This window comes from Chanodichthys erythropterus, chromosome 21 (assembly GCF_024489055.1).
Source record: "Chanodichthys erythropterus isolate Z2021 chromosome 21, ASM2448905v1, whole genome shotgun sequence".
In the NCBI taxonomy this organism is placed as follows: Eukaryota; Metazoa; Chordata; class Actinopteri; order Cypriniformes; family Xenocyprididae; genus Chanodichthys; species Chanodichthys erythropterus.
Window position 1 is genome coordinate 34167589 of NC_090241.1, and position 26155 is coordinate 34193743.

The 26155-nt window shown below is 35.6% G+C and overlaps 3 protein-coding genes across 6 annotated transcripts; 2 read left to right on the forward strand and 1 right to left on the reverse strand.

Annotated features, from left to right (window-relative positions):
* Positions 1-680: 680 nt before the first annotated feature.
* On the forward strand, positions 681-5264 carry hmga1b (high mobility group AT-hook 1b). Of its 3 annotated transcripts, none has more exons than XM_067374415.1 (5): positions 681-911; positions 1390-1497; positions 1705-1782; positions 2298-2345; positions 4146-5264. In XM_067374415.1, exons 2-5 carry the CDS (start codon positions 1399-1401, stop codon positions 4206-4208), a joined length of 288 nt encoding a protein of 95 aa, XP_067230516.1. In that variant the 5' UTR covers positions 681-911; positions 1390-1398; the 3' UTR covers positions 4209-5264. The 3 variants fall into 3 exon arrangements, with proteins under 3 accessions (XP_067230516.1, XP_067230518.1, XP_067230517.1); XM_067374417.1 differs by having other exon boundaries at positions 1390-1488; XM_067374416.1 differs by having other exon boundaries at positions 681-901.
* A 2477-nt stretch (positions 5265-7741) lies between these two features.
* nudt3b (nudix (nucleoside diphosphate linked moiety X)-type motif 3b) lies at positions 7742-18776 on the forward strand. 2 transcript variants are annotated; one of them, XM_067373913.1, is made up of 6 exons: positions 7742-8029; positions 9493-9603; positions 14023-14067; positions 14186-14270; positions 15418-15453; positions 15652-18776. In XM_067373913.1, exons 1-6 carry the CDS (start codon positions 7931-7933, stop codon positions 15846-15848), a joined length of 573 nt encoding a protein of 190 aa, XP_067230014.1. In that variant the 5' UTR covers positions 7742-7930; the 3' UTR covers positions 15849-18776. The 2 variants fall into 2 exon arrangements, with proteins under 2 accessions (XP_067230014.1, XP_067230016.1); XM_067373915.1 differs by lacking the exon at positions 15418-15453.
* Positions 18777-20061: 1285 nt separating this feature from the next.
* On the reverse strand, positions 20062-24732 carry rps10 (ribosomal protein S10). The gene is made up of 6 exons (XM_067373515.1): positions 24644-24732; positions 23730-23879; positions 20854-21028; positions 20428-20505; positions 20277-20332; positions 20062-20140 (listed from the first exon to the last, which is right to left on the reverse strand). The coding sequence occupies exons 2-6, from the start codon at positions 23877-23879 to the stop codon at positions 20099-20101; spliced, it is 501 nt and encodes a 166-aa protein (XP_067229616.1). The 5' UTR covers positions 24644-24732; the 3' UTR covers positions 20062-20098.
* Between the last annotated feature and the right edge of the window lie 1423 nt (positions 24733-26155).

Consider the following 26155-nt stretch of genomic DNA (forward strand, 5'->3'; position numbering starts at 1 on the left):
CTGTAATCTATCTATCATCTATGTATCTATGTATCTATCTATCTATCTATCTCTCTATTTATCTAATTAATTATTTATGTATTGTGAAGCTATCTGTATTATATTATATTAATAATATAATATAATATAATACAGATAGCTTCACAATACATAAATAATGAATTAGATAGATAGATAGATAGATAGATAGATAGATAGATAGATAGATAGATAGATAGATAGATAGATAGATAGATAGATAGATAGATAGATAGATAGATAGTGTAAGGTAAGGTATACGATTTAGGCTATTTATTTTCTGTAATCTATCTATCTATCTATCTATCTATCTATCTATCTATCTATCTATCTATCTATCTATCTATCTATCTATCTATCTATCTATCTATCTATCTATCTATCTATCTATCTATCTATCTAATCTCTTATGCCTGTATATTATTTATTTAATTTGAAGCTATTTTCATATTATAATTTTTAAAGAAGATTGAAGACATATTTTCGCCTTTTTTATTTATTTTTTTTATTTTTTTCTTGAAGTTCATTTGTAGCTGGCGCCAGTAATCTGTCCCAGCCACTATATGCAGCATATGGCCCGTGAGATCCGCCTCTCTTCCCATCAACCTGCGGCTCATCCTGCTTTTCCATTGGCCTTTTATTCCAGTGACAGCCTGCTATTCCTGAACTCGCTTTAATCGCATCTATTCCGTGTATCCCTCGATACGATCGGAGCCGACAGAGTTAATTTCGCTGTTTTCCACCCGCAGACGTGTATTTGCCTTGGAATTAGACTGTGGTTTATTGGTAGACGATCGCTTGCGCTCTAATTCAATCAGCAGACATTGTGCGGGAGGTGGGGCCACCGAACAGAACAGCGCGCGCACCACACCATTATTTTCCTGTAAGTGCATGTAAGTCAATGTTTCGTTCTGTCTTAAATGGTTGCACGAGGGCTGTAATGCTCATTTGCACGTCCGTCTACAACGCAGCGCGCGCTATATGGCTTCCATACTGATTTATCGTTGCATAACCTATTGAGCGCCTCGCCTGTGCATCAACAGTTATTTACCAAAGGGTTTTAGACGTGAATGTAATTATTAAACTTTATGAGAGTGATTGTGGATTTTTAGGTTTGGGATCCCAGAGACCCTCAGTGCTGTATGCGTAACAATGATCTTCCCTTTAAACTTAACTCATTGCATCAGTCATTGCATTGCTTCTGTTTTACCTAATTATAAAGCAGGTTATCAGGGTGACATCAGCTAATGCATTCGATGCAACCTCTATTTAAGTCATATAAATAGGTAATCAGCATTAGGCTATGAGCTCAAATTGAATTTCCATGTATAGAATCAGCTGTTTAATTAATTTAATTTGTATTTTAATCAGCCTAGAAACATGAGCGATTCAGAGAAACAAACTGTCTCCCTCAAAGACAAGGATGGAGTGGAGAAAAGGGGACGAGGAAGACCAAGGAAGCATCCACAGGTATATAAAGTAATACTGCATTATTAATAATCAATTATCTTTGATTAGTCGGTATTAAACCACTTTACTTTCTGAGTGAAAAGGAAAAAAATTGCATGTGTGTTTATATAAAAAAACCTCAAATTTTAATAATGCATCCTCAGATTGAGTAACATTGTAGTCTTTTGTATTCAGGGAGCTTCTTAATAAACATGTTTTTTTGATTGTTTTTTACAGGAATCAAGCGGGTCACCGACTGCAAAAAGACCAAGAGGACGGCCAAAAGGTAGCAAAAACAAAGGCCCATCCAAGAGAGTAAGCATTCTTCTTTTTAATTAACTCACACTATGATTAATTAGTCTCTTTGTGTGATTACGGTATAACAGTTTGTATAGATGTAAATATAGACATTATTTTTCTCACTATTGCAGAGTAGTACAACACAGCTGTCTCCGCTTGGCAAACACACAGAGACATATGCATTATTAATTCTGAAGAGTGTTTGCAGGTTTTTCATTGACGGCTCATCCGCCGACCAAATGCAGGTGACCTGCTGTTAGCCACTTAGCCCTGAGCAATGCACGGTCAGCTCCCTCCTCAAGAGTCCTCAATGAACTCAATGCCCCCTCCATCTGTTGTCATGTGCAGAAAGAGGCTCCCTCTACTGGTGCACTTGTGATGCATTGCTATTGGCCTGTGAACATGCATTGGAAATAAATAAATAAATAAAAGCACCCTGGTTTTATCCAGTGGTTTAGGCCTGGGAGGGATGATTGCATATAAATAACATATTTTTTGACACTTGAATAATTGTTATTTCTGTTCAATAGAAATCATCGGCTTCTGGTACCAAACCGAGGGGAAAGCCTAAGAAAGAGGTACATCTTAAAAAATAGTTGAATATTCTGTCATTATTTACTAATTTCTTTCTTCTGTGTAACACCAATGTATACATTTTAAAAGTGGGCATGAAACAGAAGTTGAGATAGTCTTTTCTTTACTATTGCTACGTATATCCAAGTGAAACAGCTTCTCAAACAAGAACAAATGTAGGGCGGGGCTTGAATTTGTCTATGGGGAATTGATTGGATGGTTATGGTTTGCTACTGGATGATCTCATGTGAGTGACACGTGGCCCCGCCCTCGCACCAATCAACACATCATCAGAGAACAGAATAGATGACACTGCAAGAGGGAAGGGAAGATCATTTTATTAAAGATTACAAGGCACATGAATTTAACCCCTTAAGTGTCACCAACGCTATCTCACAACCAATTCGTATGTATTTTACAAGGTGGCTAATTCTTACGAATTCGTACGACCTCACTCGTACAAATTCATACGATTCGTCTAAACCCCAGTGACGGGTAGGTTTAGGGGCGGGGTTAAGGATAGGTCATTCGTACGAATTCATACGAATTTGGTTACTCGGAAAATACGTACGATTTAGCAAAAAATGTAGGAATTCATACGAGTGAGGTCGTACGAATTTGTACGGATTAACCACCTCGTAAAATATGTATGAATTGCCGTGGGATCGGGTTGGTATCACCGGCGGGATGCTTGGCGCTCTTTTTATTTATTGCCTTTTTTCCATATCACGTATTTTTACTCATATCATTTGAAAGCATCCAAACTCAAGATTCAGCCTGTGAAAACCATTTTGAAATCGGATGTTGCGTTACCATGGAAAAAGTACTTTAATTTCTTTTAGCAAGCTCCTCCCCTTGTGGGTGGTGTCAGGTTTCATATTACAATATTTATTTTAGCTACTTTATAGTCAAAACCTTTTCTAATCTTGACAAAACATATCGTCGGAAAGGTCTGAGTCTCACGGTTCCATATTTGTCAACTGTTTTGTTGGAGAAAAAAATTTCGGTTACACCTGGTGGCTAATTTTGGTACAGCGCCTTAACAAAATCTCATAGGAACTTCAATTTTTAGAACACAACTTGGTTAGACATTTGATAGCAATTTAATAGTAAAATATATTTGATAAAATATAAATTTTATATAATACATTTTATATAATACAGTACATTTGATTTACAGTAAATATAAACTTCCATAACGTTTTCATACTTTGATTTTTTTCAAGCAATTCTTCAGCAATAATCTGCTGGGTATCTTCTTTGAAACAAGACCAAACTTAGGTCTGTACTCCAAAGCATTCTTGAATTATAATAATTTAAGATTGGATAGTGCATTTTCATGTCTACTCTCAAAAAAACAAAAAAACAAGAATTGTCCATTTTGATTTCATGGTGACTTTAAAAAATTTTTTTGCGGCATATAGTGTCTATGACCCGAAAAATACTTTATGAAAGTACCCAGATGGGAACGTTCGACTAATGCATTAGACGCACAAGGTCCTGTTGAATATACTTCACATGTATTTTTGCAGCATCAATATTTGCACAACATCCATGGACAAAAGAAAATCATAACAGCATGAGAATACATAATTCATTTTATTTCTGGGTGAACTGCCGCTTTAAATTTTGAATTTCAACTTGCACAGCAGTGATACCATCCTGCATGATTTTAAAGGTCAAACTATCTTACTAAACCTATTTAAAATGGAGGTTCAATGCAAATGTCAAATATAACATGCAGCAAAAGAGAAGCTTTGCTTCCATGCATTTTATCCCCAAATGTTTGATTCTGTTCCGAACAGGAAAAGGAAAAACCTCATGACTCATCTGAGGATGCTGAAGAGGATGACGAGGAGGAGCAGTAACAATCTAACCGGAGCACTACCTCATACTCAACCAAACAAGCCGACTGGTCTCCAACCTGGAATGTCAATCAACTCTTTCTACAACCACAAAAGGACAGTAATAGATGTAATATTCTGCATTAATATTACATAAGGAGTTTTATGTCATTAGATCAAATATATGTAGAAACCAGAATCACACTGCATACAAATATGTCATGTGTTTCCAGCTATTTTTACTATATATATATTATTGAACTGAGGTGCTTTTCTACGTAAGATTTGTTTGTAGGTTTGTTTAGTAACGTTTGTGTCCAAATTGTAGACTAGATTTAGATGAAACTATAATTTAACTGTGTAACATCATGTGCTCGATAGTTCTCATAGAATGCATTCATTCTGAATGTAGCCATTTACAGCTTACCTAGCTTTTTGTTAGTGTATATTCCAGTGAACATTTGTTTTAAGGCTGGTTCTTATATTTTGTAATCAAATATGAGTTACCCAAGCCAGGTGTTGAGGGAGCACATTATTTTAGCTTATAATGTGATGTTTTCCACTAGAATCCCCAGGAATTAGCATTGAGGATAATAACAAAGGTTTGTATTTGGATGTATATTTCTGCATTTGTCTGTATTTATTTGTCACTATAGAAGTTTATGGAAGCATTAATCAGTTTTAAAGCCATTAATCAGTTTTAAATCACTGACACCAACCTTGCGGGTACAAATCGCACTTTTAAAATGATTCGCAGAAAACAGACGTCTTTGCTGGTGTATTACTGTGCTAAATGACATTCCTGCCTAAAAGATTTTGTGTTTTGGAACTACATAATGACATTTATTGTACTAATCCCTTATTTGGCACATCTTAAATGGTTAAAAAGGATAAAAAACTTAATGGTAATGAAAGAAATTAAACATCAAACTAAATAATTCCCTAAAACGCTTTGCTTATTGAAGTGGTTCTCAGGTGGTTTTGTTTCAGGACGCCATCAAGTGCTGACTCAAGGTACTAAAAAGTAAATAAAAATGTCCTTCAAGGATTAGTTTACTTCAAAATTAAAATTTCCTGATAATTTACTCACCCCAATGTCATCCATGATGTGCATGTCTTTCTTCAGTCAAAAAGAAATTAAGGTTTTTAAGGAAAACATTCCAGGATTTTCTCCTTATAGTGGACTTCAATGGGGTTCAACGGGTTGAAGGTCCAAATGTCAGTTTCAGTGCAGCTTCAAAGAGCTTTACATGATCCCAGACGAGGAATAAGAGTCTTATCTAGCGAAATGATTGGTCATTTTCAAAAAAAAAAAAAAATGGTATATACTTTTAACCACAAATGCTCATCTTGCCCTGTCTGTGATGCTCCACGCATTACGTAATCATATTCCTCCAACTTCAAAATCGTCCGACATCTTTGTTTTACCTTTTTTTTTTGTAAAGGGCATTTGGCGCTTGCTTTATAGACACTGGATTGGTACTTCCGCCTACGTCACGCGTGACCTTTCCAATGTGATTATGAAATGCATAGCTGATCGCAGAGCAGTGCAAGACAAGCATTTGTGGTTAAAAAGTTTTTATTTTATCTTTTTAGAAAATGACCGATCATTTCTCTAGATAAGACTCTTATTCCTCGTCTGGGATCATGTAGAGCTCTATGAAGCTGCACTGAAACTGACATTTGGACCTTCAATCCGTTGAACCCCAGTGAAGTCCACTATATGGAGAAAAATCCTGGAATGTTTTCCTCAAAAACCTTCATTTCTTTTTGACTACAGAAAGAAAGACATGAACATCTTGGATGACATGAGGGTGAGTAAATTATCAGGAAAATTTTATTTGAAAGAGGACTAATCCTTTAAAAATCGAACATTGAAATGTATTAATATTGCCAACTATATGTAGAATACACAAACCACTTTATTTTTTACAGCATCATTCCTTAAAGGACTGTTTGCATTACAGGGATCAGCTCAAGGTTTTCCACACCCAAGTGCTTATGGAATATTTATGATTTAATCATCTGGCTGTGTACATGACAGATCACAACAGTGACAATAAGCTATGGTTCTCAAGGATTCAAATGTACAACTTTTCAGGGCACTAAAAAGTTCAATTTACACACTCCCTTGGTATCTTGAGTGAGATACATACATATATGTGCAATCTAAATCATGGCCCATATTAATCCTCTTTAAACACTTCAGGATTGTATTTTCTGCATTCAAGTCCTCATAACTTCAGAATTCTGAAATATTCACCTCAGGTATTACGGTGTCATGAAGAGACAGCAAAAGCCCAAGACAATTTCAATAGTAGAAATACCCTTTATTCTGCAATGATCGTCCGTGTAGCAGTAAACGCCTATATAGGCATACTGTGTGTGTGACATTTTATTAATACAATATTAGAGTTCTAAAATGTGTATTAGATTTATAGACTGTTCATGTATAATGTGTGTTGCTCTTAATAAAAAATACTTTTTCAATTTGTTTATGCATTTACATGTTTTACAATAATAACTGTTACTGTTATAACATATTTCAATATGTTATTATATATTAAACATGTTTCTAATATTAGTATACTCATCATTTATATACACAAAACATAATCAGAGTAGTCTGGTAGGCGTTATGTTGCTATGTTGGTAAAATGTATGTAAAATTCTTTTTTTTTGGGGGGAGAAATATATATTATTTTAGGAATTAGATGGATTTATATTACACAAAACATAATCATAGAGTAGTCTGGTAGACATTATGTTGCTATGTTGGTAAAATGGATATATTTTGGGAGAAATATATATATATATATATATATATATATATATATTATTTTAGGTATTAGATGAATTTTTATTTAATGATTATGATGTTTATGATATTTAATATCCACTTCAATTTAAATACTAAATAAAATGCAGAGGTAATGATTATATTTTTGGAGATATATCTATTTTTATAGAGTTTTAATCTGTATATTTCGTAATTATTTGTCATTGTTAATATTGTTTATTTGTATACTTATTGGTTATAATGATTTTGTTTTTTATTTTAATTGTGAGAGATGTTATACATAGTATTATGTAATGATTTGACGGTATAGAGTCCAAGACAAAGTTACTGTGTATGTTTATTCAATACTGATTTTATCAACTTAATAATATTATAGAAATTATTCTTAAAATAATTGTCTAAAATATCAATAATAAATTAATCATATTATGTATATTCTGTAAAATATTTTAATTTATTTATATCAAATACGATTTATATCAAATTAATATTGTTATAACAACTATTGTTAATGTTAATGTAACTATAGAACTATAATAAATTAATCATATTCTGTAAAATATTTTAAATAATGTTATTAAATTAATTAATTAATATTAAATACGATTTATATCAAATTAATATTGTTAAAAATAAATAAAAAACATTTATAATTAATAACAATATAGCATGTATACAATGAACAGATGCGCAATTTTATATCCGCAGGCCTTATTCTCTAAAACCTAGAACGCGCCTTTTATCAGTATGCGCCGTGCAGGTTGCGCACATCCCGTAGCGGTTTCGATAATGGCGTCTGTCTCCGAGATGCGCTCGGCTTTGGAAAAATGAAGCGTAGAAGAGTCTATTTTCAGTGATTCACGCGGGGTTTCCATTTCGCGGACTTTGCCTCTCTATCCGCGCGGCAGGTTCAGGTTCCGATCTCAGTCGTGACGTCCAGCCCGAGATGATGAAGCTCAAGTCGAACCAAACGCGCACCTATGATGGAGACGGGTACAAGAAGCGGGCCGCCTGCCTGTGCTTCAGGAACGAGACCGAGCAGGAGGTGAGTAACGGTGTGCCGGTGGAACGGGCCGCCGGGAGAGCGCGCGATGCTCGCGCCTCTCAACGCGTCAGCTGGCGAATCTCAAACGCTTTGGCAGCGCTTTAGCGGCGTGCTATCAGCGGTTAGCCCGGGACTCGTTAGCGGAGTTGGCCTAGCATTAAACGACGCGACGAGCGGTAATCAATGAAGCGTCAGTGTGAACGCGCGACTCGGTGACAGCTTGATTGATTCATTGACATTCATCTGATGTGGGACTGTGCTAAATCTCAGTTGAGATAAGACTTTATTGTGTGGTGGTACTATGGCAACCATGTCCAAAAAACATGGTAATGCTATTGTTTTTCATTGAACACCACTAACAAGAAAAGTACCATGGTAAATCCGATGGTAAAAGTGATTTGAAATATATTATGGTACTGAAATTCATATGAATTTGGTGCTCTGTATGATTTTCCCATACTCGCAGTACTTCTAAGAATATCATGGTACATCTCCAACATAGTATGTATCATCTAATACCATAGCTCTTTATTAACTAAACCACTTACATTGCTTTAAAACATTGTATAAAATATTTACTGAAAATTGTCGGTAGATTTTGATCTGACACATCACTTCTGTTAAAGGATTAGTTCACTTTCAAATTAAAATTTTCTGATCATTTACTCACCTCCATGTCATCCATGATGTTCATGTCTTTCTTTCTTCAGTTGAAAAGAAATTAAGGTTTTTGATGAAAACACTCCAGGATTTTTCTCCATATAGTGGACTTCACTGGAGTCCAAATGGTTAAAGGTCAAAATTACAGTTTCATTGCAGCTTCAAAGAGCTTTAAACGATCCCAGACGAGAAATAAGGGTCTTATCTAGAGAAACCATCAATCATTATCTTTGAAGTGTATTGCTGCCCTCCACAGGTCAAAGTATGAAATAATTGTTATATACTTGCACTAGCATGTTGTATATGACAATTTAGTTCAAACTTTGACCTGTGGAGGGCAGTAAAACACTTAGAAGTGTGCTGGAATTCAAATAGAGATGAAGAGAGCTAGTTCAAGATGGGCATTTATGGTTAAAACGTATAAAATTTAAAAAAATCTTTAGAAAATGAGCGATGGTTTCTCTAGATAAGACCCTTATTCCTCGCCTGGGATCGTTGTAAACTGTTATTTTGACCTTCAACCATTTGCGCTCCATTGAAGTCCACTATATGGAGAAAAATCCTGGAATGTTTTCATCAAAAACCTTCATTTCTTTTCGACTGAAGAAAGAAGGACATGAACATCTTGGGTGACATGGAGGTGAGTAAATTATCAGGAAATTTTAATTTGAAAGTGAACTAATCCTTTAATGAGCACTGGCCAATGATTATTTCATGATGGCCTATTATTAATTGCCCTGTCCGGTATATTGTTCAGTCACTGACTTTGATAGACTGATATCTTGTAATATGTATCCACACAGGTGTTATTGGTGAGCAGCAGCAGACATCCAGACAAATGGATCGTTCCTGGAGGAGGAATGGAGCCCGAGGAAGAGCCCAGCGTCGCTGCTGCCCGAGAAGTCTGTGAAGAGGTTTGACTTTTATTCGGCACATGCACTTCTCTAGGATTATCATACTCAATGTTTTATAAAAGGAAATGGATCATTGAGGTTTCACACACCGTTTGTAGGCGATCTTGTTGATTTGTTATGATTTTATAGTACTAGTGCTTCATAGGTTTTTTTATGGCTAATGTGCATAAAATATAGAATTTATGACTTAAAGGGTTAGTTCACCCAAAAATGAAAATAATGTCATTAATTACATACACTCATGCCGTTCCACACCCATAAGACCTTCATTCATCTTCAGAACACAAATTAAGATATTTTTGTTGAAATCCGATTGCTTAGTTAGGCTTCCATAGGGAGCAATGACATTTCCTCTCTCAAGATCCATTAATGTACTAAAAACATATTTAAATCAGTTCATGTGAGTACAGTGGTTCAATATTAATATTATAAAGCGACGAGAATATTTTTTGGGCGCCAAAAAAACAAAATAACGACTTATTTAGTGATGGCCGATTTCAAAACACTGCTTCAGGAAGCTTCAGAGCCATCGATATATAAGTTGTATTTTTTGTTAGTTGTTTTTTTTGGCACACCAAAAATATTCTTGTTGCTTTATAACTGATTTAAATATGTTTTTAGTACCTTTTATGGATCTTGAGAGAGGAAATGTCATTGCAGGCTATGGAGGCCTCACTGAGCCATCGGATTTCAACAAAAATATCTTAATTTGTGTTCTGAAGATTAACAAAGGTCTTACGGGTGTGGAACGGCATGAGGGTGAGTAATAAATGACTTTATTTTCATTTTTGGGTGAACTAACCCTTTAAATGCATTTAATTTCTAGCTTTAAATCTCAGTGGAATGACCAATAGGCCTGATCATTTTAAAATCTAATTAAAGTATTAGTTCACTTTCAAATAAAATTTTCCTGATCATTTACTCATCTCCATGTCATCCAAGATGTTCATGTCTTTCTTTCTTCAATTGCAAAGAAATGAAGGTTTTTGATGAAAACATTCCAGGATATTTCTCCATATAGTGGACTTCAATAGACTCCAAACGGTTGAAGGTCATAATTACAGTTTCACTGCAGCTTCAAAGAGCTTTAAACGATACCAGGCGAGGAATAAGGGTCTTTTCTAGCGAAACGATCAGTCATTTTCGATTTTTTTTTTTTTTTTTTTTTTTTTTAAATGTATATGCTTTATATAAACAAATGATCGTCTTTGTAAATGCTTCCGCTTTCCGCATTCTTCAAAACACTTATGCTGTATGTCCTACGCCTTCCCTATTCTACTTACGTAAAAAATGGAACTGGCGCTGCGTTCGTTCCGTAAGTATAATAGGAAAGGAGGAGGACATACAGCGTAAGATTTTTGAAGAATACGGAAATGCTGTTTTGGTGGAAGCTCTTGTTTATATAAAGCATATACATTTACATTTTTCGTAAACGACCAATCGCTTCACTAGAAAAGACCCTTATTCCTCGTCTGGTATCATTCAAAGCCCTTTGAAGCTGCAGTGAAACTGTCATTTTGACCTTCAACCGTTTGGGCTCCTTTGAAGTCCACTATATGGAGAAATATCCTGGAATGTTTTCATCAAAAAACTTCATTTCTTTTCAACTGAAGAAAGAAAGACATGAAAATCATGGATGACATGAGGGTGAGTAAATTATCAGGAAAATTTAATTTGAAAGTGGACTAATCCTTTAATTGCCTGACCTATGTATTAGGCCATGTTCAGACTGCCAGAGTTTTTACATATCCAGATTTTATCAGATGGGTTTTTGACAGCAAAAAAACAAAAAACAAAACATGAAATCTGATTTTTTTTTTTCAAGTCTGATTATAACCACATATAGAGGTGTTTTGAAATGGGATTCCAATCAGATTTTTACAGATGCGTCTCAGTATAGACAATCCAGCTGCTCAAATTGCATTTCAGACTGTCTTTTGCGTCACTCTTAACACGACACACAATGCTAACGTCAAAACTGGTGAGGGAAATGCCAGAAGTATTTATATAGTGTTCAAATACTATGTCCGAAGATTTCGGAATTTTCCTGTGTGATGGAGGAGCTCTGCACTGAAACTTGACAGGGAAATTAAACCAAAATCACGCTTAAAGTGTTTGGCTTGGTGCGATTATGAAATCGCAACGCTTGCGCTTATTTTATTTTCATGCACAGTTTGTCAGTGAAGCACGGCTCTGTGATCAGTAGTAAATGCTGCTCCATCTGAAAGCACAGCGAGTTTGAGTCCCTTATAACGTGCATTTGATAAAGCAACACGTGTCAAACATCTTTCCAGACATGAGAAGCATTTATGAATCTCTTTTTGAACAAAAAACAACATTTAATAACATGTTTTTACTCCAAATTCACTTCATGTCAGTTGAGTCTTTGAAATAATATACACAGAATAATACACAAAAATACTCAGAATAAGGCGCACAACAAATTATTTCTTAGTATTCTATACAGTGATAAAGGCTATATCGATTAATTTTGCATTATAAATATACTTTATTATCCTGAAAATACCTAAGACGAACTCTGATAAACCATAAATTGTCGTAGTCGTGTGTTTATTAGACATGTTTAATAAATCAAAGGGTTTCAATCTTCCGTTGATTCAGCTACAGCGATGGTGTTTCTGCGTGAGAGCGCCCTCTGGCTTTCAGATGGAGCAGTATTTAGCTGTGCTTCACTGACTAGCTGCGCATTAAAAAAATCGCAGCCAGTTGCCAAATCGCATGCAATTTAATTTCGTGCAGCCCTAGAGAGCGAGATGATGCACCTCCATTTTTCCTGCATCCATTTTGAAAGTCACCTTCAATTAATAGTGCTGACAGTCTGCCTGAAAAGATCTGATTTGAGAACAAAATCGATTTTGGCTTCAGTCTGAGCATAGCCTTCATAGTCATTATACTAACAATAACTGTAGTAACTCTGATGTTTTGGCATATATTTTTTTCTTTTTTCTCAAATGTGCAAGCATGGAAACTCTAGGTTTTCTCTCTGCTTACACATAACCTATGAGGTTTCTCATAAAGAGAAGTGATAATGTTCCATCAGCTGAGATCTGCCACTCTCTTTCTTTCGCTGGCCACCTGACAGACGGCGAACATGCTGCTCATTCTGCCGTGACGATCGCCTTACAGTTTTAAAGGGCATTACACTCAGATTAAGAGCTGCTCTTCACACCTCAACTGCCAGACAGTAGCCAAGAGTGACCGCGGACTATAAACGTACTATGACACAATGCCATCAGCGTTCAGCGGGACCACATATGTGGGATTGTCCTGAAGTGTAAGACCACATGAAAAATGAAATGGGATGATAAATTAGTATAGAATATTTCAGATTCTGCATTCCTAGGTGACTGACCACATTTAAGTAAATGAGTGTTGTTGATCATGTGACTCTTTGGACAGGTGGTCAGATTTCCTTGCTTACATTGAAGCTTAAGATGCAGGAGATCACGAACATCAGGTTTCCTGAGTGTCATTAAAGCAAAAGAGTCTCACGTTGTTATCCTGATTATATCATTTGAAATAATAAAACGGAACACAATTGTTCAGAAGTTTGGGGTCACTAAGATTTGTTTATTTTTGAGAGGGAGAAATTAATACTTTTTATTTAGCAAGAATGCATTAAATTGATTAAAAGTGACAGTAAAAGACATTTATATTGTCACTATAGATTTATACAATGCTGTTTTGAAAGTATCCTGAAAAAAAAGAATCCGGGTTTCCCCAAAATATAAAGCAGCACAACTGTTTTCAACATTGATAATATTCAGAAATGTTTCTTGAGCAGCAAATCATCATATTAGAATGATTTCTGAAGGATCATGTGACACTGAAGAGTAATGATGCTGAAAATTCAGCTTTGATCACAGGAATTAATTACATTTTACAATATATTACAATAGAAAATAATTATTTAAAATTGTAATAACATTCAGTGTTTTTATTTTTATTCAGTGAATAAGAGACTTCTTTCAAAAAGATTTAAAAAAAAAAAATCCCAAACATTTGAACGGTAGTGTATATTAAATTTTAAAAATAAATGTAATAGCATATTCACTAGTGGTCTCAGCCATTTGGACCACCGTTTTATAATCAGGATTAAATTTAGCCCACATTTGACGGCAATCAACTACTCAAGTTGAGGTCAGCCACCATGTTGTGTACATGACATTTGGCCTAAAGAGCGCCACGATGGATCGCTATCACTCAGGATGGGTGTAGACTGTCACTGGCTGAAGAAAGCCTTCATGTTCCTACTTGAGTTCGCCACTACATCAAAACAAACTGTCTTTTCCTGACCTCTGAAAACATATCAGCTGTCAGATTCCCACATACTGTCAGTCAGCAAACTGAAGGACCTCACATTATAATGACTGTCTGTTAAAATTCTTTGTTTTATAGGCTGGTGTCAAGGGCACTTTAGGAAGACTAGTAGGAATATTTGAGGTACGTAGAAGTACTATGAGAAAGCATGGTGTTTTATAAAAGCTGAACAATTATTGTTAAGCATTTAAGATGTTGTGCTGCTTGTCATAACTGTTTTAATGTTTTGTTTTATACTCAGAATCGGGATAGGAAACACAGAACGTATGTCTACGTTCTCATTGTAACCGAAGTTCTGGAAGATTGGGAGGATTCAGTAAACATTGGTTAGTACTTCTGAATAATACCCTGTCCTTCAAAGTTTGGGCTTGGTAAGATTTTTAAAATATCACCAAATACACAGTAAAACAGCAATATTTTGAAAAATTATTACAATTTAAAATAACTTTTTTATTTGAATATATTGTAAAGTGTAATTTATTCCTGTAATCAAATCTGAATTTTCAGCATCATTACTCCAGTCTTCAGTGTCACATGATCCTTCAGAAATCATTCTAATATGCTGATTTGCTGCTCAAGAAACATTTCTGATTATTATTAATGTTAAAAGCAGCTGTGCTGCTTCATATTTTTGTAGAAACTGATAAAAAAATTTTTTTTTCAGGATTCTTTGATGAATAAAAAGCTCAAAAGAACAGCATTAATTTGAAATAGAAAGCTTTTGTAACATTATAAATTACTTGCTAATTAAAAGTATTCATTTCTTTTTAAAAAATTTGAACGGTACATCTAGAGTCAGCCTCAACGACACTTACATGCATATTATTTGCTGGTTAAAGGTCAATAATCTAGCTGAATAATCAGCCTGAGTAAACTAAGAAATTCTTTTCCTGTTATTCCTCTGCGGAAATACTGGAGATGTTTGCATTTGTTTCTCATAGTACCTAGGTGTGTGTGTGTGTGTAAAAGAATATTTCTTTACATTGTATATAATGAATACAGTGCACACATGACACACAATTCAGATTAACACAGACATGTGGCAGTGTTTAAGCAACATTTACATCATGTGTATCTCAATTAAGAGCCAATTCTATTTAAAAGGGTTAGTTCACCCAAAAATGAAAATTCTGTCATTAATTATTCACCGTCATGTCGTTCCAAACCCATAAGACCCTCAATTTTATAAAGCGACGCACCACGACGCATGCACGTCGTGTTGATACGAGAGCAGGCGTTGTGTGAACGCGTATTGGAGATAAATATTTTGTTAATTAGGTGGTAAATTTTTTTCACAAACAAAGCACTTGCGTCGTTTCATAAAATTGAGGTTAAACCACTGGAGTCATGGATTACTTTAATGATGTCTTTACTACCTTTCTGGACCTTGAAAGTGGTAGTTGCGTAGGCTGTCAATGGAGGGACAGAAAGCTTTCATATTTCATTAAAAAGATCTTCATTTGTGTTCTAAAGATGAACGAAGGTCTACAGGTGTGGAACAGCATGAAGGTGAGTAATTAATCACAGAATTTTCATTTTTGAGTGAATTAACCCTTTAATATCAGAATATTCTTATGAGTGCCACTGGGATTTGCAATTGTGTAAAACCTTGAAAGGTCCTAAAATCAAAAGTTTGTGATTGACTCACACACAATTGCACTGTGCTGGCTAACATCAACCCGTCGTTTGTCTTTTTTGTTTCGACAGGGAGAAAACGGGAATGGTTCAAAATTGACGATGCCATAGAAGTATTGCAGTGTCACAAACCAGTACAGGCCACTTACTTCACGGCTCTACAGGAAGGCTGTCTGAACAGTAACGGGACGCCCCTGGTGGCAACGATAGGCGAAGACATGTCGCCCACCTACAGCATTAATCAGAGCTCCGTCTCTGATATCAGATAACTAATACAAAACACAGACACTCCGGATGCTTCCACCACTCTTGCTCTTACTTTCATTATTCTGTTCTTATTTGCATTCTTTTTCTTTAAAAAAAGACACAAAAACAACGGTTTGCCAAGGCTTTTTGAAGGTGGCAAAGGCGTCGAGTGTTGGTCGAATATTCGAAACGATGTTTTGTAAATGTAATACTTTTGCTTTTCCCTGTTTAATTCTCCTTTCATGCGGACTGTTGCATGAAACCCATGACCCACGTCCTTTTAGCGGCCCAAGTGTGCGATTAAACGAATGCAAGAACTACTTTTTACTGTTGTGATGTAAAAATATACACATGGTGCATCAGCATGTGGCTTTCAGTATTTTTACACCTTGGATTTCCTCTGCGTGTGTATGTGCGGACGAGTGTTTCATTGGTTCTATTTCCGTGGTTGTGAGGGGAAGCGTTTAGTCGTGTGAATGGTGGAACTGTGAGAACTTGATAGTTTTGCATGAACACTGGTATTTATTTGTCTAATGAGTTTGTGTGATGCGATGAATGTTTAACCTGTACTTCGTGTTAAATTGTTGCTCTTAACTTAACCATTTTTTTGTCTTGCCATCTTGTAAATAACTTATGGGCCTCCAAAAACACATTTAATTTATTCTAGTACCTGATTAGACTGGAGCGTAATTCTACAAACGCACACTTTTTAATTCAGAACATTTTTTCCAATCGGCTGATGTATGAAGGACTTTGAATCTAATATTGTAAAATCTACAATGGATCCTGTGTGTCATTTTGTGCCACTAGCAGCACCAATTAATTGCAACTGAATTGTTTGGACATTATTTTTGCAGTTCTGTTTGGTGATGCAGAAATGAAACACTTCCCCTTTAAGCAAACTGTGATGTAATGGTGGTATGATTTTGTGCTCTTATGGTTATCTGTAGCACTTTTTAAAGTCGGCACGTCAACAAAATGGACTCAATTTACGTTTTAATACACTTGCCTGGTTTCATCAGTGCACCATATTGTGCTGGCACAATTTGACTGCAAACGCATACTTTTCATGATCCAGTCATTTCCAGATTTATTTTATTCCTCACCATATGGAAGTAAAAATGGAAGTAAAATGGGTTGTGCATACAATGTTGACTTCAAGAAGTGCCACAGTAGATTGGAAATCCACACAAGAAGATACACTTCAATTTTCAATGCAATCTGTTTGAAAAAAAAACTGATTGGAACATAACCTGGCCATTTCCAAAATCGTAACCACGTGAAATCAAAATGGATTCTTTTTACTTTTTTAATGTGCTTAATGTATTATTGAGCATGACTAATTTCAGTTCATGTTATTCCATGTGGAAAGAAATGCCATCAAGAATGAGCAATTGATCTTCTGAAAAAATGAAGCCATTTTTCTTTTCTTGTAATGGAATCTACTGTTCCGCTCTGAAATATGTCACATTAAGGAAGTAAAATGCTTTTACGTAGCAGATGTTTACATTTTGTTAACACCATAACGGCTCTCAAATGACACCTTAAGAGCTATTTGAATGAAGATGATTATATAGTTAATATTTTTAGTTTAATGCACTGTGCATGCATACAAAACTAGCTCTAGTGCGCACTAGCAGCGTACATACAGGACACATTTCACATCATGTTTTTGAGGACACTTTTGACAGATCTTCAGTAGACCCCTGAAATTGTTTCATTTTCCATTAGTAGATTTGGCCATTAATATTATTGTGACAATTGTTTTCTGGCCTTAATCTTGGATATTGAGATTTTGGGTTGTTAAACCTCTTTTAGAAGTGACCACATCTTCATCTACAACTCTTTAGACGCTTAACATTGCGAGATTTTGATCAACATGCACAGATTGTTTTAGTATATAAAAACGTTTAAACATCTCTTGCTTTGAAATGCCGCTCTGTAAAGTGCTTGGAAAGCAGCGGTTGGTAAAATACTGTGAATCTTGAGCCACTGTAGTTAGAAAGATGTTTTGGTGTCTTTTCATTGCTCTTGTACAGAAAAAAGGCAAAACGTCAAATTCGAGTGCTCGTGATTGCGATGTATTGATATGGTACATGTTAGGCTGGGAGTTTTATTTCCTCGAGACTGAACTGCATCGTTTCGCTCCTCTAGGAATTTTAAGTGCATTTATGATGCAAGGTCCTTATTAAGTACATTTCTGATTCAAGATTTCATCTTTGCGTTGTTAGTCTGACTGCAAAGTGAGTAATGAACCCAAGATTTAACAAGTGAATGAACATACATTTCTCAGTGATTTCCGTTTACATGCCTTTGATTGATCGATATCTATCAACACTAATGTCATAGATTTTGCAGCTGATTGCAAGTCTTTCTCTTTCACTTTTAGTGTAGCATGTATTACTTAATCTGGACTGTTTTCTGATTGATATGTGATGACGGCCATAATAATGTACCCCTCAATGGCACAACAGCATATAAAAGAACAACTTCTGTATTGAGCGGAAGTGGTCCGAACCACCTTTAACCAACATCAGTGCTGTAAATGACCTTCTCTGAGCACACTCATACTACAAAACAAGGATGTGAGATCTTAACTGCTGCATTTGAAGTACAAAACCATGTGAAATACTCATATCCTTTGACAAAAATCTCACGGAAAGCACCTTAAATTTGCCCTGCTTGTGACTCTGAATGTAAACTTTAGTAGATTGCATTTTATTTGGCCACATGAATAAAAGAGTTCGCCCTGGTATACGTGATGTAATTGGTCCGAATGGGATGTTGTAATTATGACTGAAATCTCCCAATGCTTCAAAACAAAAGCTGTGACCGTTTTTAGTTCCACAGCTGTACGCTTCACTGGAATATTTTGCTTTTTCATTTTGGGATTGTGAAATCAATCAGTATGAGAATGTAATATAAATGTGCCAACTAATAAACACCAGTATTTCACCTCAAGGTTTCAGTGAGTTTGTTCCCTCAAAAGTCAAATTTTTAATGGTTTAGCATGCTGCATTTTCCTGATTCACATTGTTGAAAGGTCACGCTTTTGCAGCAATATGTATGCGTGTAGATATATATACATTTGTAAGAAAAATGTGAACCACTTGCAGAATCTGTGAAAATGTGAATAATTTTAACAAAATAAGAGATCATACAAAATGCATGTTTTTTGTTTAGTACTGTCCTGAGTAAGGTATTTTCCATAAAATATGTTTACATAAAGTCCACAAGCCAAAAAACTAGCTGAATTTATTCAAATAACCCCGTTCAAAAGTTTGTTACCCATTGATTCTCAATACTGTGTGGTTACCTGATGATCCCCGACTGTTTTTTTGTTTTGTGATGGTTGTTCATGAGTCTCTTGTTCTGAGCAGTTAAACTGAGCTCTGTTCTTCAGAAAAATCCTCCAGCTCCTGCAGATTTTTTGCATATTTGAACCCTTTCCAACAGTGACTCTGTGATTTTGAGATTCATCTTTTCACACTGAGGACAACTGAGTGAGTCAAACTCAACTATTGAAAAAAGGTTCAAACATTCACTGATGCTCCAGAAGGAAACACAATGCATTAAGAGCCAGGGGGTGAAAACTTTTGAACAGGATAAAGTAGTCAATTTTTATTTTGAAATATTTTCATTTAGTACTACCCTTTGGAAGCAACATAAGATACTTGCATGTTTCCTGGAAGACAAATTAAGTACAATTTACCTTGATCTTCAAATTCAGAAAATTTTTACCGCTGGCACCGGTCTTCTCTCAATAATAGTCACTGCTGGAAAGGATTCAAATATGCAAAAAATCCTTGAAAACGGATGAATCTGCAGGACCTGGAGGATTTTTGTGAACAGAGCTCAGTTTAACTGTTCAGATAAAATAGGACACTCATGAAGAACCATCACAAAACACTCGTAGATCATCCAGGTAACCACACACAGTATTAAGAATCAAATGGTTCCCAAACCTTTGAATGGAGTTTAGTAAATTCAGCATTTTATGTCTTGTGGACTATAAACATCTTTTGGAAAATATCTTACTCAGGACAGTACTAAATAAAAATGATCTCTCATTTTGTTAAAATATTCACATACTTTTTCTTGCAACTGTATATGTATTTTAACAGGTTCTTTCCATGAAAATGTGTCAAAAACACAAAGCAGGAAGAAAATTAAATATTGCACTGAATGCATTCACAATTACCAGCAACCAATATACGAACGAGTCTGACACAAAAGTACTTTTGAAACTTTATTGTACAGATAATGTGGAAAATCACTGTGGCTGCTGTCCTCGGCCACGGCCAAAACCACCTCTCTGAAAAAAAGCAAAAAAGAAATAAATTGAGTGTCACCTTTTCCATTTCCCAGGTGGATTATTCAAGCTTGCATTTTTGTAATCGAGTCACACACTGAAATTGCATTTTAAATAGTATTTAAACAGCAGTACTTACAAACTGGAATTCTGTGGCTGCACCTGCACCAGCTTCACCCTTCTTATCAGCAACGGCTGTAAAACAAACAGTTTTAGTTTAACACAATGCTGCACGTCGAGGCCACAGATAAAGATCACGCTGATGTCAACAGTATGTATTGTGTACGTACGTGGAGCTGCAGACCGCCTGTAAGCATCTCTGTCTCCCTCACCACGGGCCAGACGAGCCGGTCTCTCTCCCTCAAGACCTGAAAAACACCACGTTTGATTTAGCAAGGGCTTTGAAATGGACTGACTTTGTTTTCATATACAACCATTAATAGATCACACTCCAAATAAGAGCAAAATTAGTCAATGCACTACATTCAAGACATAACAGCTTTCTAGTAGTAATGATTTTTAAAGATTGAGTTCTATGATCTACTTTTTTGGTCCTAACAATGTTTACTATGTCATTGAATGGAAAAGATGTGGATCTTCTACAAAAATTGCATGGAAAAACAAACAAGTTTATGGGTTTGGATCATCATGAAGGTGCAAAATAACCAGTTTCAATTTGAAAAGCTTTTTAGGTGAGGAAACAATGACCATCTTACCCTTGGGACGAGGTCTGGCGGTCTCTGGGCGGGTCTGGCGGCGGAGGGTGGCGGGGACGATCTCCGGGGGCAGGTGGAGGAAGTCCCGCAGGTACTGGATGCCCTCATTGGTCAGGTACCAGTAGAAGTGGCGCCAAGCAAACTGCTCTTTCACGTACCCACATGACTTCAGAGACTGGCAAGGCAAAAGTATTTCAATATACTATGGAATATAGAATCGATAATGAAAATCATAGGACAACAAATATTATTCGCATCTGCCCTCCGTGCACAGAAAACTTCCACTAGTTGCGTCAAATTACAGCACTGAATAACGCATTTCTATTTACAAAATGCAACTAAAAATAGCGGAAGAAACAAATTGAGCTGCTGCAGGAAAGGTACGTGATCCAAGCTGCCCAAAACATGACAATTCTTTAAGCTTCAAGCTAATGCATAAGCGTAATGTTGTGACATGGCTTTCCCTGTCACGTGCTTTGCCGTTTTCTCATTTTTGTTGTGTTTATTTTGTTACGGAGAGGAAAATGCACAGCACATACATTTACATATTCATCTTAATGCCGCTCTCAGCAGTGTGGGCGGCATCAGATGTTCGTTTACAGTATATCGCTGCTCAAGTATTTCGAACTACGCTTTACCCCTAAACGAAGAACGGAAAAGAACTTTGTTTAAAGTATATCAGGGCCTTAAGAGTGAATGTGTGTTCCTGCAAAACATTCCTCTTATCCAGGGGTACTCAAGTTCAGAGGCCAAGAGGGCCGCATTTTAACCAAATGAAACGCGAAGGGCCACAAATTATAACTTGGATCGTGAGACTTATTTAGTTAAGACAATATTTGTAGTTTTACTGTTTAGTTACTAAAAGTGCAGTTTTTAAAGTCTGGCTGTTGTTCACTGGCTGATGAGAGTTTGTCCATAAGACGAAAACATTGCACTTTTTTTATAGTCTTTTTATACTCCATTGCACCTTTTTAACACTTTTTATAACACCTATTTATACTCAGAGAATAAATGTTGTATTATTTGTATTATTACCTATCTTTTAATTTGGTCAGAATCCAAAAATCTTTTTTCTTTTTTTTAATGTTCAATCACAATTTTATGAATTATCTAACTATAACCAACGTTGTTAACATGATAAATCAGATATTCTCCGTGAGCTCAATGATGTGATGACAGATCTGTAATGGGAGCGCTGCTTGCTTTCTGTTTATAACACATTGACATTAAGAATAAAAGGTGTGTTTTTCATGCTGCTCGGCAACTTACACACTGCAAAGTTTGAGGAATGTCAACTGCATTTCATCATGGTTACTTTGTTTTTTACTTGCGCGCACAGTCTCGAGCCTTTAATGGCGTTCACGAACACACGTGCTCGACACATGCGCACTAGAGAGATTCATGCTTGTCTAGTCTTTTTCGCTCAAATAGTTACAATAAAATGTCTTTGTACTCGTTTAAAGTTAGTTGCTGGTATCTTTTAATCCCCTCAAACGAGCGCTCTTCAACACGGTTAGCTATTGTGTTTGTTGTTACTCTTGTTCCGTCTTATCCGTTTCTTTTCAGACTGAAACAGCCCGTTTCAGTGCTGACACCTTGTGGACAAACTAAATTAGTGCAAAAACTATTCAATGCGCGCGTGCAAAGTGCCTTCAGTTTATATTGTTCTTTGCGGTTAGAAAAACTGTGCTGCGCGCGTACACTATACGCGTTCTCTGGTGGTGATTAGCGTCACACGCACTGTACGCCTACCCTTGTGTACGTGTAAAAAAACGAAGTAATATTCACGCTAATTTTGAACGCAAATTATAATAAAAAATACATTTATAAGTAGCATGATGCGGGCCACAAATGTAATGCTGACGGGCTGGATGTGGCCCGCGGGCCGCCTGTTGAGTACCCCTGATCTTATCTGTTAACTAGGGGTGGGAGAAAAATTAAAAAATAAAATAATAATAGTAGTATTGATCCATCGCAATTCTCTAATGATTCTGGATCAATTCTTAAAAAATTAAGACAAAACTAGCTGATTAGGCTAACGTTACATTAATTTTGTGACAAAACCATTTTGAGACACAAGTACATTAAACCACATACATAAAGCAAGTACATAAAACCGCTGTGCGCGACTCTGTAAGTGGTTTAATGTACTTGCGTCTCAAAATGGTTTTATGACGCAAAATTAATGTAACGTTAGCCTGAACACAGCCATTTTTGTCTTAAGATATTAAATGGACAGGACAAACCGCATTACTTATATTTCAGAAGAGATCGGTGTGTGAATGCAACTTAGATCGCTGTCTATGAACAATGAAACGACAGTAAACGTGAGAAAGAAAACGTTCAGATAATCTTAAATACTGAAAGCACTCTTTGTTTATTGCTTGTAATCTGTTTCGTTGCTCATTATTTGCTACCTGCTTGCATTTTTTGAAGTTGTATTAGTTTAAATTCTTAACATACAATTGTTTTAATTAATTTCTCAACTTGTAATTATTTTAAAAAGTAAGTAATGTAATTGTAAGGGTTTTAAGGTTGTCAAAATAAAAAGAAAAAATGAGGAGACTAAAGATTCCCACCCCTACTGTTAACACGGAGTTCGTTTTTTTTTTTTTTTTTTTTATCATGGTCATTTTTAATGTAGGGATTTAAACTGTCCTTTTGCTTTATAGCTATTTTGCATATACACACACATGTTTTCATAGCATTCAACTGCCACGTTTGTTTGGAGGAATAAATAGTGTTTTGTCAAAAAAAAAAGTATCCGATTAATCAAAGAAATATCAGCAAACTAATCAATTATCAAAATAACTGTTAGTTGTAACCCTACAATATATAGTCACAGTCTCTGATTGGTCCATTAACGAAGGACTCACCTGCATCGCCTTCATCACGTGAAGGTTGGGTACGTTCTTGTCGGCGAGCTCTGGATGTTTTGCAAGATGCACATCTTTTTTGGCCACCATGACGCCCTCTTTGAAGAGGAGCTCATAGATAGCAATGCGGTTCTTCTTGGGCATCAACATCTGCAGAGAGAAAAAAACAATCATGAGCATGACATGCATTCATACCTTTTATGATATTTACATTATGCACTTGGCAGATGAGACTTGCATTGCATTCAATGTATATTTATATAGAAACAAACTTTTAAGCCAACATTTGAGACCTTAGTTTTACCATAAACACCATTGGTATATCTTACAGAATCATTTACATAAAATATGACAAACAGTACTATGGTATATTGTTCAAAACACCCCACTATTTGTCAGTTGTCATCACTAAATCAACGCAGAACCACATACAAGGAAGTGCTGCTGTAGTAGTGATGGTAATATCATGGTATTACACTACTATCATATTCAAGTATAGTAATTTACACGTTAGTACCATCATGGCTAAGAGAAAAAACATGGTAATAGCATGGTACTTTTAGTAACATTATGCGACGACAGTCATGCTAAACGCCTAGATGTATTCACACTAATAACGGTTTCGGCATTTAAAATATATTTATTTTCTGTAACAACAACACTAATAAATATTTTATTCAATGTTATTTTCTCATTTCATGTTACTATGTTGACTTTATACCAGCCGTGAAACACTCTCGCGCCGCAGACACATATCCCGCCTTATATATAGTATTTCTCCTATGCATATTTTCTCAAGACTGAGATATATTCATTATAAGGAGTTTATTCAAATGGAATTCGCTTGAAATGACACATAAAATAGTAAGATGATGAAGATTTTGAACGGATTTTTGGCTCTTGTTTCGGCCTACCTTTACTCTTGCTGAGAGACCGGAGCCGGAAAGAACGTCATCAGCTGTTCTTCCTGTATTGTTTCGCTGCTCTTTATGCGTCACGTGTGAAGCGCGAAGCGCCATCTAGTGAACTGGAGGTAGTATTAATTTCTCACAAAAGCGTTTCAATAATAATAATAATATTAAAAAATTGTACATGCAGCACTGTTCAAAAGTTTGGGATGGGTAACATTTTTTAATGTTTTTAAAATAAGTCTCTTCTGGTCACAAAGTCTTTATTTATTTGATCAATAATACAGTAATATTGTAAAATATTATTAGAATTTAAAATATCTGAATATATTTTAAAATGTAGTTTATTGTGATCAAAGCGGAATTTCCAGCATTGTTACTCGAGTCTTCAGTGTCACATGATCCTTCAGAAATCATTCTAATATGATGATTTGATGCTCAAGGCACATTTCTGATTATTATCAATGTTAAAACAGTTTATTGATGAATAGAAAGTTAAAAGAACAGCATATCTGAAATAGAAAGCTTTTTTAATATTATGCACTATACCGTTCAAATGTTTGGAGTCAGTAAGAATTAATTTTTTGACAGAAATTAATAATTTTATTCAGCAAGGATTCATCAAACATTCATTAAAAACATTTATAATTCCTTCTGTTCATCAAATAATCCTGAAAAAGATGTTTTCAACACTAATAATAATAATAAATGTTTCTTGAGCAGCAAATCATCATATTAGAACGATTTCTGAAGGATCATGTGACACTGAAGACTGGAGTAATGATGCTGAAAATTCAGATTTGATTGTAAATTACATTTTACAAAATATTCAGATATTTTAAATTCTAATAATATTTGATGTATGATTGATCAATTAAATGCAGTCTTGATGAGCAGAAGAGACTTCTTTTAAAAACATTAAAAAATCTTACAGATTTCTAAAACGTTTGAACGGTAGTAGTTTATACAGTATATTACAAATGCAATGGATGTCCTCAGTCGTAATTCATTGTATGCATGCAAAACAGCGACCAGTACAATTCAGACATCGCCTGTTTTGCCCATAAATACTGTCCTGTTGTGACATCAAATACAGTCCACAACACTTTGATTCAGTTGTCATTTCTCTGCCCTGCTATTTTTTGAGTTGAATGCTAAAGGATAACCTTTATATCTCAAGGTCGCTGTCTAGTGACATAGAGCTCATCCATCATACATGAGAAGTAAGCAACTTAACAATAAAGATACATTATATTGCCAAAAGTTTTGGGACGCCTGCCTTTACGTGCACATTAACTTTAATGACATCCCACTCTTAATCCGTAGGGTTTATTATGGAGTTGGCCCACCCTTTGCATCTATAACAGCCTCAAATCTTCTGGGAAGGCTTTTCACAAGGTTTAGGAGTGTGTTTATGGGAATTTGTGAGGTCAGGCAGTGAAGGCCTAATTCATCTCAAAGGCGTTCTGTCGGGTTGAGGTCAGGCCAGTCAAGTTCCTCAACACCAGACTCGTCATC